The sequence below is a fragment of the Elephas maximus genome, chromosome X (assembly GCF_024166365.1).
Source record: "Elephas maximus indicus isolate mEleMax1 chromosome X, mEleMax1 primary haplotype, whole genome shotgun sequence".
Classification (NCBI taxonomy): Eukaryota; Metazoa; Chordata; class Mammalia; order Proboscidea; family Elephantidae; genus Elephas; species Elephas maximus.
The window spans coordinates 144,864,208-144,880,136 of NC_064846.1; the positions used below are offsets into that span (position 1 = coordinate 144,864,208).

At 38.5% G+C, this 15,929-nt stretch overlaps 1 protein-coding gene across 12 annotated transcripts in view; it reads left to right on the forward strand.

Annotated features, from left to right (window-relative positions):
- The window catches only part of DMD (dystrophin), a 2,447,064-nt gene that overhangs the window by 1,624,823 nt on the left and 806,312 nt on the right, over positions 1–15,929 (forward strand). For all 12 annotated transcript variants that reach the window (XM_049872854.1, XM_049872851.1, XM_049872858.1 and 9 more), the window contains one exon: positions 4,022–4,123. In XM_049872854.1, coding sequence (XP_049728811.1) covers positions 4,022–4,123 — 102 coding nt within the window. The remainder of the gene's footprint in view (positions 1–4,021; positions 4,124–15,929) is intronic.

The following is a 15,929-nucleotide window of genomic DNA, read 5'->3' on the forward strand; positions in this document are numbered from 1 at the left end:
TCATCTAGACTCCATGGCTCTAGAAAGACTGGATTCCTTGAGAATCTGAAATTCTGTTCATTTTCCCCTTTTTGATCAGGACCCTTGAAAGCAGGTAACCAGTCCTATAATCAGTCAACCACTATATCAAAATATTACCCTATTTGTTATTTAAACTTAAGGGGCATTTTGCAAATGGGACATCTAATGGTGGACTTATAGTGACTGGGAACCTATGAGAAATCCAGTGCCTAAATTGAGGTGTTTCCCATTCCTGATCTGAGATCAGAGCTATATCTACCTCTACCAAAGAATTATAATCGTTCCTTCTTGGTAATGAGTACACTTTGCAGGCATGCAACCTTTACCTGGTGTCTTAGTTATCTAGTGATGCTATAATAGAAATACCACAAGAGAATGGCTTTGACAAATTTATTCTCTCACAGTTTAGGAGGCTAGAAGTCTGAATTTATGGTGCCAGCTCCAGGGGAAGACTTTCTGTCTGTGTCAGCTTTGGGGGAAGGTCCTTGTCATCAATCTTCCTCTGGTCTAGGAGCTTCTCAGCACAGGAACCCCAGGTCAAAAGGATGTGCTCTGCTCCTGGATCTTCTTTCTTGGTGGTAGAAGGTCCCTCTCCTCTCTGTTTGCTTCTCTCTTTTTTATCTCAAAAGAAATAGAATCAGGATACAACCTAAACCTGTAGATTGTGTTCTGCCTCCTTAATATGACTGCCTCAAACCCTGCCCCGTTAGCATCATAGAGGTTAGGATTTACAACACATAGGTAATTACATCAGATCACGAAATGGAGGGCAACCATACAATACTGGGAATCGTGGGCTAGCCAAGTTGACACACATTTTGGGGGACACAATTCTATCCATAACATTCCTCCCTTTGGCCCTCAAAACTCATGTGCTTGGCACATGTAAAACACACTCACCCCATCATATCATCCCAAAAGTTTTAAAGCAACTGTGAGTCCAAATTCCATCCTGGGGCAAAATCCTTCTTCATCTGTGAAATCTAGAATACAAACTATCTGCTTCCAAAGTACAATGGTAGAACAGGCACAAGGTAGACGTTTTCATTACAAATGAGAGAAACTGGAGGGAAAGAAGGGACAACAGGCACCAAGCAAGTCAGCAGAACACATTACATTAGCTCTGAATGCTTGAAAATAATCCTCTGTTCTCTAAGACCATCTAGGAAGTGACCATACCCTCCAAACTCTGTGTGTTGGCCACGCCCTCTGGATTCTGGGTGGAGATCCTTCAGCCCTGGGCTTTAGCTCTGCCCTCCAGGAGCACTAGAACGGCAACTCTGCTCCCTGGGATTTGGGTGGCCCCATTCTCCTAGTCTGACTGAGTGACGACCCTACCCCCTTGGCCCGGCAGGCCCCATTCTTCTGCCCCTTGAGCATGGCAGCCCTTCCCCCTAAGTTTTGGCAGTGCATCATGCCTCATCCCACTGGCACTCATGAAAGGTAGCCCCATGCTCTGGAACCGAGTCAGGGAAGATCTGACTCTTTGAAATCTAGAATGTCGTGGCCCCACCCTTTGATACCTAGCAGGCCTTGGTTCTACCCTTTGAGATCCCAGAGGTGGTGGCCCTACCCTTTGAGACTGAGGCACCTCTGCTTCCTGTATTTCTTGTCTCTTTAGCTTCTGTTTTCTGGCTTCTCAGCCTCTTGGTCCCTCTGACCCTCACTCTCTTGGGCCTCTTGGGCAGGCCTGGCATCTGTCCTGCTCAGGCAAGTGTCCCAAAGCCTGGAGGCACCCTACTCTGCCAGTAAACCTGGGCCAGAAGGCACTCAGCTCTTTTACTCTGTGGGTTGGCAAGCCTAGCTCCACTGGTGAGTGCCAGGAGGCACCTCACTCCACCAGGAAGCCTCCTGCCCAAAGGCACTCAGCTCTCTCGCTCTGTGGGTCGGCTCCTGCACCACCTTGCATAGGTATCCTTGTTCTGCAGCTGCCATTTCTCTGTTGCTGCTTCTCACCATCTGCACTGTCTTCAGTGTAACAGCTCTCCTCACTTCCTTCTGAGCCCTCACTAGAATTGTCTTTGATGTCCATAATTCCACCAACAGTCTCTTCAAGACAATCTAGGCTTTTGCTATTAGGTACTTTAAAACTCTTCCAGCCTCTATCCATTACTCAATTCCAAAACCACTTTCACATTGTAGCATCTGTTAGAGCAGCACCCTACTCTCAGTACCAAAATATTAGTTATCTAGTGCTACTGTAACAGAAATACCACAAGTAGATGGCATTGATAAACAGAAATTTATTCTCTCACAGTTTAGGAGGCTAGAAGTCCAAATTCAGGGCACCAGCTCCAGGAGAAGCCTTTCTCTCTCTGTTGGCTTTAGGGGAAGGTCCTTGTCATCAGTCTTTCCCTGGGTCTAAGGGCTTCTCAGTGCAGGGAACCCAAGTTCAAAGGACATGATCCACTCCTGGTTCTTCTTTCTTGGTGGTAAGAGGTCCCTCTCTTCTCTGCTTGCTTCTCTCTTTTACATCTCAAAAGAGATTGACTCAAGATACAGCCTAGCCCTGTAGATTGTGTCCTGACTCATTAACATAACTACTTCAAATTCTGCCTCATTAACATCAAAGAGGTTAGGATTTACAGCACGTAGGTAATTGTATCAGATCACAAAACGGAGGGCAACCACACAATACTAGGAATCATGGCTTAGCCAAGTTGATACACATTTTTGGGGGACACAATTCAATCCGTAACACCTGGTGATGGCCAGTAAGACCACAAAGCAGCAGTTCTCCAAGAGTGAAGTGGTTAAGCTCCTGTTCTAAAAGAAGTGAGTTTTACACACATACCCATTAACACACAGGGTTGAGTCTTATTGTTACGGACACTTTTGACCAAAGTGTCTCTTACCTACTGGTATTTATTATAATAAGTACTAAAGAAACCATCTCTTTCAAGAGCATGTGAGGAATACCCATAAGCTGCAAGACGCCCTACTATGCAATTAAAGTCTACACTAATTTGGGTTCACGGGACTCCCTGCCCTGATGGGTTGAGAGAGAACAGATATAAACACAGTATATCAAGAACACCAATGGCACGAAGACGTGCACACAGCATAGGAGTGAGTGCCTCTGGTTTGAGGGCTGGGAGTCTATGGGGTAGGTGAGGGTGGAAGAAAGATATGAGTTAATCAGGAGCTGCTATCTGAGGAAGATTGCCCAGGCCCTGACTGGTGCCTGACATTGATTAATCGATATTCTATCCTAGTGTTTAACAAGTGTTCCATCCAAAAAGTCTTCTGTAATACTTAACTCCACTTCCTTCAGCTTCAATTTATGCTCATTTCTGTTGTTCACTTTTCAAGAGGGCTAGACAGCAGCCAGTAACAAAACACTTTATATTCATATATCTAAAGTGTTTTTTTTTTTTCCTGTCATGCTTCAGTTCTCTCCAGACATGAGAAAACAAACAAACAAAAATTAATTTAGTCTTTCCTCAAAAGTCAAATTTAATTTGACTGGTTAATAGTTAATAAGTTTTGATACTCTTTTTAAGTGTTTACTCTTTGGAAAGAAATTTAATAATTTCAACAATGATATGGAAAGAATTATTTGATTCCTAGTTTGAAATACAATTTTGGATCTGAATCCCAAAAGAAAATCCTGTTAAAATAAGAAATTTGCAGAGTAAAGTGAACATTAGTATTACCAAGATTATTTAAGCTAACAATAGTATTTATCCATATTCAATGTATGCATAAATTATGACTCATTATTCCATTTTAATTTTTTGAAAAATAGTGTCTATGTTTCTATATGACAGTATTGAAATATAATTCAACAAGATTTGGGGTTAATTTTTTGTTTATATCTGTGTGTTTCATAAAGACCTCTATTTCTTTCCTTGGCACCAAAAGCTACTTTTTCATGCCCTTGTGTTCCATGCAGAAATTGATCTGCAATACATGTGGAGTCTCCAAGGGTATATTTAAATTTAGTAATTTTATTGCTAACTGTGAAGTTAATCTGCACTGTATGGCTTCTCTTCCCCAGGAAACTGAAGTAGCAGTTCAAGCTAAAAAGCCGGATGTGGAAAGGATTTTGTCTAAAGGGCAGCATTTGTACAAGGAAAAACCAGCCACTCAGCCAGTGAAGGTAATGAAGTAACTTCTAGCAATATCCATTACCTTATAATAGGTTATGCTTTCCTTGTTCTGCATTTGCCATTGACGTGGTCTATTTGTAATCAATGAAATAACTTGTAAATTAGGATATTTTGATCAAAAAGACAGCTCCGCCATACTGCAATAGCAGAGGCAGAACTGCCTTTTTGATCAAAATATCCTATTTATATATCATGATCTTAAGGCTATTAACAAGTCATTGCATCAAAGGACTTGTTTCTGTCCTGGTGTGCTGCCATCAATTCAAAAAGTAGGACCACCTTCAAGGTAGATTAAATTCTTTGGAGCTTTATTGCTTTGCTTGCCAGCCTTGATGCTGTTCATATTGTTTGGCTTAATTCAAATCAAGCTACTGCGTCATACTGTCTGTCTTCAAGAGCAATATGGTCCACGACCTTTCTTTTCTCTGTTGCTCTTTCTTATGAAAAGAAAAATCAGCGTTCGGGCTTCAGTACTTTATTGGGTCAAGAATTTTTAGTGAAATGTCATGTAATTGCTTCTCTCTCTTTGGTAAAAAACCGGCCTGGGAGAAGGCTTTCTAGATCTTTACCCTCTTTCGTGTGCATTTTGAAGTCTGAGACACATTTATTCATAGGCCATTACATGAGGAGAGAAATGGAAATCCAGGTCAGTTTTCAAGAAATGGCTAATCAATGGCTTCCATTTGCAAATGAGAGTCCAGTGATAAAGAAACGTTATCTTAGGTTATCTTATTTTCTGTACCTGATGAAAATTATAGTAGCTCCCATTATGATGAAGGTTCCCAAGAGCCTGTAATGGTGGCTGTCTATTGATCAATCCTGGTTTCTCCAGCTAACATTGCAGGCTGAGATTTAGTGAGCCTCACCCTCATGTTTAAAACTTCTCTAAAACATTGCAGGTCAATAACCTCATTATACAGAACCAGTTTGTCCTTGCAAACAACATTACCATGACTTATACTCTGTCTCTCAGGTCACCGCTTAGTTTCCCTTTTGCTGGGCCCAAGTCTCATTTCTAGGAAATTGTTTGCTTTTCTTACAGTTTACAAGGGACTTTTCCTTTGGTAAATTTAAAGTTGTAGCCTGAACATTATGCCGAAACACCAGATGCTGAAAGACACACGTTTCTCTTTAAATATTGCTATCTATTTATTCTGGAATACATTATCCCCATTCCTAAAGTCCAGAGAAAACAATTTTATAAACTAACAATAATATGTTTAGTATTTAGAATTGGAAATCTTAGAGAAAGTCCTGAAAGCAACAAATCTTAGGGTTTCCTTTGATGCTCTCAAGAAAGCCAATCCCCAAGCAGACACTCCTCTTTCTTGGTTGACAGGGTGACTCTCACTGTAGGCAGCGATGAAATGGAGAAATAGGTCACTGCATAGGTCTATTCTATCTACTCTTGGTTGATCCTCAAAGACCTTGTAACATATTTCATATGGCAATGAGCCAGGCTTTGCCATCAATTGTTACAGGTTACAAATATGCATTTCGTGTGGCTTTTACTCTGGTGCTTTTATAAAAGACAGAGGGAAAATTCGTAACTCAAATAGATGGGAAAAATTCTGCCCTCATTTTGTATAAAATAATCCAAGCAGTTGAAGCTAGTTTAGCACATAGTCACCCACACCTTCAACTCTTGGGCCACTTCGAGATCAGAACTGGAACCTGCCGCGCCTAAGCGTATCTAGTTTTTACTGTTGCATTGGTGGGATAAAAAGGGGAATTAGCTTCCTGAAATAAAAAAGGGGGAACCAAAAGATGTTAACGCCCTTTCTCTTTCACATTTCCTAAAACCATTTTATAGGAGCGCCAGGTAGCACAAACAGTTAAGCACTCGACAGCTACCCAAAAGTTTGACTATTTGAACCTACCCAGAGGCACCTCGGAAGAAAGGCTTGGTGATCTGCTTCTGAAAGGTCACAGCCTTGAAAACCCTATGGAGCACATTTCTAGTCTGATACACATGGGGTCTCCATGAGTCAGAATCCGCTTGATGGCAACTAACAACAACAACAAAAAAAAACATTTTATAGCAGTTAGGACTATTCTTTCTTTCCTTCTTTTCTCCTGTCCTCTTTCCCCTTTTCCTCTCAAGTCAGCTGGTTTGGTAGATGAAATTCTGTGAAAACTCATTCCCATTGTAATATTTTTCCCTCGAGTTTGGAGAAGAATAAACTTATCAAGTTGTTAGTGGCAAAAGGGCAAGATTGATTTGGGAGATTCTGAGTGAGGAGAGGAGAGATGACTCATATGCAACTTTTGATATGAACCAAGACCTTGGAAACAACTGAAGATTAGCTGGGGTTTGTGGTAGCCTGAACACAGAAACAAACAAAAATCCATTTCCGTCAAGTTAATTCCAACTCGTAGAAACCCTATAGGACACAGTAGAACTGCCCATACAATCTCCAAGGCTGTACACCTTTAAGGAAGCAGACTGCCACATCTTTTTCCCGCTGCGCAGCTGATGGGTTCGAACTGCCAACCTTTCCGTTAGTGGCCCAGCACTTAACCACTGCACCACCGGGACTCACTAGCCTGAAAACTAACCAAAAAAAACCAAACTCCTTGCCATCAAGTCAATATTGACTCATAGCGACCCTATAGGACAGAGTAGAACTGACTCATAGGGCTTCCAAGGAGCAGCTGGTGGATTTGAACTGCCAACCTTTAGGTTAGCAGCTGAGCGCTTAATCACGGTGCCACTAGGCCTTGCTAGCCTGAACAGTAGAGGCTCAAAAACAACCTCAGAGTTCAGAACATGGAACCCGAAATACAAGGCAGAAAGCTGTGAGGGCTGTTTAAAATCTCTGCATGGATCAAAAAACCTCTATTTAAAGGTTAGGGATGGTTTTTTTTTTTTTGAAGCTCCATTGCTCTGCTAGTAAATGAACAAAGCTGGTTCGCAACTTTGATTCCATATATATCAAAAAATTTTAAATGTGCTATTCCTAATGCCTCTTCTGAACTCTGAGCTTTCGAATCCCTTAATAGAAGGGAAAAGGGTCTGAAAGACCTGCGGTATATTTTAATGAGAGAAGTTTGTTTTTGCTTCCTGGGGAAGAAATGTTAGGAAACTATAACAATTATGAAGAAAGTGACATTCTTAAAAAAGAAAATGAAACTCCCTCACGATTTGTATGCAAGAGGCAGTATTTAAATTGATGATTAGTATTTTCATCAGTTACAGACACTCTAATTTAGGACACATCAGAGAATAATTCTGCATTCGACAGCCTGTCTGTTCAGCTCCCACGCTCACCTCCCAAGCTCTGTCCTGATTGGAAGCCGGGCTTATCCCTGTTCAATTTCCTTCCTTTTATGTCTCTTCTTTACTTCATCAGCTTCTGCAGGCTTTCCTTAATTTTCAAAGATGGTAAAGTTTTAGTTTCTTTTTTAATCCCTGACTCACCGATGTATTTCTGATGTTTTTCGAGGACTTTCTCTTAAAGGCCACATATATAACATGAGGCAGCTTAACTAATGATGAAAAACATGGTGGCGTAGTGGTTAAGAGCTACAGCTTCTAACCAAAAGGTCAGCAGTTCAAATCCACCAGGCGCTCCTTGGAAACTCTGTCGGGCAGTTCTACTCTGTCCTATAGGGTTGCTGTGAGTCGGAATTGACTCCACAGCAACGGGTTTGGTTTTTGATTTTCCACTAATGAAAAATGTGGTACTAGATATCTAATACAAAATTACTAGAAAAACTCTAGGATAGTGTGGCTGAAGAATTAAATACCCTTGTTTTGCTTTCTGCCTCTCTCTCTCTTTCTCTTTCACATATGCACATACACACACACACATACACTTTTATTTAATTTCATGTATGTATTTTTCCTCAGAAAATGTTGAAGATTGGTTGGATAAGTTGGATAAATTGTATAAAATTTTTGCTGAAGTTATGCCTTAGATTATAACAATATTTTATGACAATGCTGCTGTTGAAGTCATTTTTAATATGTTCCATTTTCCACAGAGTAATAACTAGGTCCTCAATAGCACCTCATTTAGCAGTTAAAAGCAACAAAAACAACTGCCATCAGCAATAACAGTATCAATAACTACAAAAGAAACAAACTATTTGTTATTTGCTTTTTAAATTTGTTTTTTGAAACTCTCTTTTGAACTTAAGCATTTTGATGTCATTTTCTTCTATTCATACTCATTCTTCAACTTAACATGGAAAGCTACTCTTTCTGTTACAGTTTTCTAAATGTATGTATGTATTTCAAAAGACTTGCACCATCTTCCCTTGTATTAGAACTGAGAGCATTAATGGCATTGAAATGTCTTCATTACTTTCTGAAGTGGTAACATGAAACTAGCTGGTGTGCTTTGCTAACATTTTAGGTTATCAGAAAAAAAAATATTTTTTTTTCTAACATGGATCTAATACTATATTTAACCTACTGCTCTTGCAATTCTTTCTAAGCGTAGTAGTACAAGTAAGATGTGACGTATTTGGCCAAAGGGTTCCACCTCAACCATCAACACAAAATAATTACTGTGGACAAATGGTCAAGGGGCCAATTATAATCTTCCAAGCATCATTTCCTCAGATATAGGCCACAAAATGACAGCATCATTAGTCATTTTCAATTACAGTCAATCACATCCAGGGATGTCTCATTTTCCTAGCTGTTTTGTTTCTAATTAACTAGATTAAGCTGGTTTTTGTTTTTGTTCTCCTCCCATGAGTTTGTTCTGCTGCCAACATCAATATCTTAACATTTTCAAGAACTTCCTTAGGGTTTATTTTTTGTCTGACAGTGTTTAAAGCATTACTCACAATAAATGTGTGTCCGAATACTTTTATATGGTATAGCAAGGGTGAGTGGTGTCTTATTGGTCGATATGTTGCTCGTTTAAATGTCATTACAATTCTAATAATATCTGGATTTTCTAAACCATCTATCGTGCATGTGATCTCATTTAGCCAACACAACTTTTTGGTAGTATCAGAAATCAACAGAGGGTTAACAGGCATAAACCTGTCCCCCAAAATGAACAAGTCCATTTTGACTAACTCTTTGGGTAAGCACAATGTCATGTGTCAATGATAGTAGAGAAAATTGGGAGAGGACTTATAGGAAGAAGGTAACAAGAGGGATTTTATAATTCATTATTACATGAGTAGCAGCATTTCAATTTTTAAAATGTTAAAAATATAAGAGGTTGTAAATGCTAATCACATATATCTAATTATACGGAGAGCCCCACTTATCCAATGAGAAGACAAAATTTATAATAGATTTTTGGGCAAGTTGAAATATAAACATTTACAGATATGAATGGAAGTATCAAATGTAAAATGATATTTACTTTCTTAATTGAGTAGCACTTACGTATTTGAAATCTCATATTTTATTAAAAGAAAATGCAGAAATTTAGAAATACTGTGTTTGCCACATTTATAATTTATGAAAGAATTTCATCCAAGCTCTTCCTATGTATCTTCCAGAATTCTAGAGCTCATAGTTTTTCTTCTAAATTATTTGTGATATGGCAGTGTTTGAATTCGTGTATTATACTGTTAAAGCCCACTGACCAAAGATCACTAAGAACACACCTATAATCAAAAAGTTGGGTTTCTTTATATATGGTTAGCATTTACAATTAATTTGGTGACTGGGTCTGTTAATAAATTTTATCTAGAAGGCAAAAGGATTAAAGCAGGGCTGGAGCTGTCACTGTTAGAGGCAAAGCACTTCCTCATATTAGTCATTTTTGTGGTGACAGAGTGGCCTTGTCTCTGTCTCGTTCCAAACATGGCCACGGAGTGGCCTTGTCTCTGTCTAGTTTACTTTCTGTGCCTGTTTTTTTTTTTTTTTTTTTTAATGTTCAATGGGACCATCACAGCATCACAGCTGTCAACAGGGCCATTTTTCATTTACTCTATGTCATCACTGGAATTTTTATCGCAAGCCTCAATACTCATTCCCAAAATATTAGAAGAGTTGATTTTCTCATTTTTCTTAGATATGCTTGATCTCCTTAACAGAAAAACTTAAGGTGTTGCTTTTAAAAATGATTTTTAAAACATGTGTTTACAATGACCTCCACCACTGGTGATGGTGAGGTCATACCCTAGGAATAATTGCTAATGATTTATTGACTTTCTTCACCTCTTTTTTTTTTTAACCACTTCTGTCAGATAACTTCTGTAAGCATCTAAAATTCATATCTTTTGAGGTTATTTCAGGCTAATATGCAACTTTGTTGTTCAAAATGAAACAATTGAGACACAGCAGACATTACCAGGGCTCTAATACGAACTGGCCCACTCTTTTCTGAGGAAATATTTGAGGGAAAGTCTCAATTTAAACTTACTCAGTAGCTCATGCTGGAACTAAGCAAACATTTTAAGAGATTCAGATTTCACCTCTGGCCCTCAGTTGTATTAATTTGCATTTATACAGACAGACACAGAAACACGGATGTTTCAATTACAATATTCATATGTCTGCCTGCCTATGTACTCCCATAGGTGGATTTATTTATTTATTTCCTCAGCAGTTAATAATTGTTTGCCAGGGGTTGACATAAGGGAAATGTATGAGATTTTTAAAATTTTTGAAAATCCTAAACTCTAATAGAGTTTAAGCTATCTTCCCTTTTTAAATTACAAAAGGACAGCTACATTCAGAAATCACTTTTTTCTTGCAATTAATTCCTGCTCTTCATAAAGAAGAAATTTCACATTGTTGGATACAATTATCTTAACATTTAATGGCTATTTCCAAGAAAATTATACCCAATGGAAAACAATGCCAAGCTGTAAAATTCCCTGTAATTAAACTGAGTTTGCCACTTAAAAATGATTTTGAAGTTTCTGCCTGTTGGGTAAAATATGAATTTCTATGTTGAGTTTGGAACTCCTGTGAGAAAAGCCTGTGAACAGCAATTGAGTTGCAAATTCAAAGTTTCAAAAATCTGGGGGTCTAGTCAAGAACAGGATTTGATAGTTATTAACCCACTGATTTTATATTGAAGATGTCATTTAAACACATAGCTGATTCCTTTATGTTGGTTATACGTTATTAACACATATAGCAAACCATTACCTTTTACAGATTTTTATTATGTATTGCTTGAAGTTTATTATGTAAAGAACATTGCACTCGATACTGCAGCCAAATATTTTTTTGGCATCCAAAAGAACAATCAGCCTAATAGAAAAGACAGGAGAATGGAAAATATGGATGCATGCCAGAGAACCAAAATTAAAGCAAAACCCAACAAAACAGAATTTCCATGCTAGCTATATAATTCATGTCAGTTGTAAAGAACACCAGATTCTTGAAGAAGTTGTAAGAACATTTTTGTGAGTAGCCCAATCAAAACCTGTGGCCATTTTATAAGTGATCTTATTTACTGTTACTTATGGAAGGTCAGGGAATATACAGTTCTAAGTTTTTTGTACTTTTGACCCATGGCAATAACTTCAGATGTTTGTGGTGCATTGGAGGTACCACTTAATTAAAAAAAAAAAATCTACCTCTACATTTGAAATTACAGTAACACCTCATTTATTCATCTGAAATTTACAGGGGGTAAGAAAACATTTGAATAAATGGATAGACTGGTCAGAGTTTATATATCAATAAAAGGGAAATTGAATATACAAACATATAATTTTCTATATAACCAAAACCTAGTCCTTTAAGCATTGAAGTATTTTAATGAAAACTATTTTAATAAAAACTTTTATTGACTATCTTCTGTTTTGCTTCATTAACTGATGCATAATAACTAACCAACAATTTTATAGTATTTTACAGTTCACAGAGTTCTTTTCACATAAAATATTTGATTTAGGTTCTCCAACAAAGCTATGTGTCAGGTAGTAGTGTTACATCCATGTTCCAAGGATGACAAATTTGAGTGACCTATCTGATTTGACAAGGATCACACAACCAGTAGTAATGAATTATGACTAAAATCCAAAACTTCTGATTCTAAATCCCAATGTAATTTAAACTTTTCTGAATTTTTCAGAGCATCAGTTATTATTCTGTTTAGCTACACAGTGATGTCCTTGGAATATAATGACGTTCCATGCAGATTACTGTTGCTTCGGATGACACACAGATGAAGTTAATTCACTTTTAGAGGCTTGGGTTGCAAGATAATTGCATACCTTTAAATATCAGAATCAAACTCAATGCAGAGAGTTGCTTACAGTAAGAGAAGAAAGTAGAACCTAAGCCAACTGTGGGGCCAGCAAACACCCACTCACTCTTGAACCGTATGCTTATTGAGTGGAAGGGTGGGCAGATCCCCAGCATTACTGAAATCAAATCAGTCTCCAATAGCTCAATCAATCTCTCTTGCTCCCCTCCCCCCATATAGGTGATTTCCTATAAGCTAAATGATGTATGATGAGATTTCACCATATGTTGAACTGTTGTCCCTTCACTAAATAACTGCAGTATCGAGTGCAGTGTTCCCTACACAATAACCAAATGACTACATTTGCTAGTTACCTGCTTTTATGTGTATTGTCTTCTCCCTATTATCTGTTACTACCTTCTGTTATGAGCATGGTTCCTTCTAGTTGCACTTACTATTCTGTCATTTTGAAGGAACTAGAACTTCGCAGAGGAACGAAGAGGCCAAATAGAGTATATTCCTAGCTTTTTAAAAGGTTTAATTCCTACTGTTTAGGCTCTAGCATCAGGACTGAAAAATACCCACCCCATGTCGTGACTTCCAAGTGGTGGTTTTCCTCATTGATCAGAGGCGTTTTTTGCTTACTTTTGGGCTCATGGCTTATTTTTTAATAAATAAAAAGAATTATACTCAGCTAAAAAAAAAATTTTTTTTTTATATGCTAGTAAAAGTTTAACAACTTGCACTCTGGGTGGAAAAATATAAAAGCCCTGGTTTCAGATGACGTCAGATACAACAGACATAAATAACCTCAAGAGTATAGACGGTGGTTAACTGTGCCATCCAGAGGCCCCAAATTAGGAAGGGATGAGTTTTTAGTATTTACTACTTTTATTTTTAATAAAGTTTATTTAAGTGTAAGTTTACATAATTTAATTCTTGTTAACGGTCCTGTTTGCCAACCAATTTGCACAATTCCTGAAAATGTAATCTCTCTACTCCCGTTTTCTTTCTTGCTTGTGTACTCCTAAAATATATAGTATCATTTATAAGCATATTTTAAATTTATAATTACTACCAAGAAAAAAAAAAAAACCCAAAACCGTTGCCGTCAAGTGGATTCCAACACGTAGCAACCCAATAGGACAGAGTAGAACTGCCCTATAGTTTCCAAGGAGGAGCTGGTGGACTCGAGTGTTGACCTTTTGGTTAGCAGCTGAGATCTTAATCACTGCACCACCAGGGCTCCATTGTGATTTAAATACTGTGTCTTACCTTTTTTTATTTATATTTCTATTTTTAAGATCTATCCATATTGTTCTATATACACATAGTCTGTTGCTTTACTGCATAATATTTCTTAGCATGCATCCATCACATTCAAGTTGTCTGTTTCCCTAGCATAGACACCAGGAGCCTTGGTGGTGCAATGTTTAAGTGCTCAGTTGCTAACCGAAAGGTTGGCTGTTTGACCCACCAGAGAAAAAGACCTAGTGACCTGCTACCATAAAGATTACAGCCTAGGAAACCCTATGGGGCATTTCTACTCTGTCCTATAGGGTCGCTATGAGTTGGAATCGACTCAACGGCACACCAACAGCATAAACACCATGTTGGTTTCAAATCCCCACAATGCAGCAACAAACTTTCTTATGCACCCCAGTTCCCTCGGGGACCCTAGTGAAAATTTCTCTGGCATACATATATGCAAGAATAGGATCAGTAGAGTTTTTGTCTTTTTTTGTTTTGTAGTACCAAACCCATCAAACCTGTTGCCGTCGAGTCAATTCCGACTCATAGCAACCCTATAGGACAGAGTAGAACTGCCCCATAGAGTTTCCAAGGAGCACCTGGAGGATTTGAACTGCTGACCTTTTGGTTAGCAGCCATAGCACTTAACAACTACGCCACGAGGGTTTCCTTTTGTAGTACATGTACCCACATTTCTACTTGGCAACAACCAGTCAAAACCGAAGTTGTAGCTCTCTGATTTGGGAAAGCCTTGTTCTTCCCATAGTTGCCATGTAGCCCCTGTAAGGATCTGAGTTTGTGGCCCTGGTCTAGGAGAATGGCTTTTCAAATATGGTCTGGTTAAAGAATAATAGAAGTCTATAAAGTGGTTACAAACCTGGAAAATTACATGGGATCTTTCAAATCCTCGATAAGAAGTCATCAATGGTATGTAATTCACATTGTGGTCAAATTGAGGATAGGAAAATTCAATTATTCTTTTCTCCTTTCCTTCATTTAAATAGCCATTTTTAAAAATTTGATTCAATTTGGATATGTTTAGTGAATACCTATTATATAGGCAACACTGGACTGGGTCTAAAAGAGAATACCATACCAGGAACAGGAGACTCAGTACCTGCTCTGAAAGGCTCAGTCTATCTGGAAAGACATATGTGGTTGTTAGGCGCTGATCAAGTTGGCTCTGACTCAAGTGACCCTATGTACCACAAAACAAGACACTGCCCGGTCATGTACCATTCTCATAATTTTTGCTATGTTTGAGCTCATTGTTGCAGCCCCTGTGTCAATCCATCTCATGGAAAGACATATACTGATAACTATAATATAGGGCAGATTTAAAGAAGCACCCTGTTCGAAAGTTTCTCTTCAGCACTTCCTAGCTCAAAATCTCAACTTCCACAGACAGAAAAAATACACAGAGATAGAGTGAGAGAGACACACGCACACCCCTCTGCCTTCCTCCACATGGCCAAAGCTTTCGGTAGTCAGGGCCTGACCACCTCTCATATTGAAACATTAGTCTCCCAACTCCTTCCTCTGCTTCCTTCTGATAAGACCTCCACACTCCAAAACACGAATCTTATCACCTCACTCTCCTGCTCTAAACATCTCATCCACTCTCTGGTTTTAAGAAAGAATCCAATAATTTCACATGGGAAGACCTTGATAAACTCCCTTTGGATCTGGCCTAGCAATTTTGTATCTTTTCCTATAAACTCTGTAGTCCAGAAGCCAAACTCTGCATTTTCTTAAGAAGCCTAATGCTTTTTGTCTCTGTGCCTTTGAACATCTCTTCCATCTCTTTGGAATACCCTCTCTGCACCTGCCACCCAAACTTTACCTTTCTAAAAAGTCTCTTGTCATCTTTCCAGATCAACTCATATGTTAGCTTTTCTGGATAACCTACTGATCTCTCTAGGCAGAGTTAAACTGTTTCCCTAATGTGTCTTGTTCAAACCATTATTATTACATAAAAACACAACTGTAATTTATTTACATGTCTGTTTTCTCCACAAGGCTGTGAATGGTTGTTGTTGTTGTTATTGTGAGCTGTTGAGTTGATTTTCGACTTGTAGGGATCCCACATGACAGAATGGAACCACCCCATAGGATTTTCTGGGCTGTAATCTTTACAGAAGCAACTCGCAGGTCTTTGTCCCACAGAGCCGCTGGGTGGGTTTGAACTGCCAACCTTTAGGTTAGCAGCAAACACTTAACCATTGTGGCACCAAAGCTCCTGTGAATGCTTAGAGAGTATTATTTTCATCTTTGTAACCCCAGTAACTGGCACGAAGGCTGACACAAAGTAGCAGCTAAAATTTTTTTCATGAATGAATGAATGTTTTCATTAAAATGGTTAGTATTAAATTAATGATTAGCATTAAAAAGCACAACCTTTTATATAAAACATCCCAGTTAG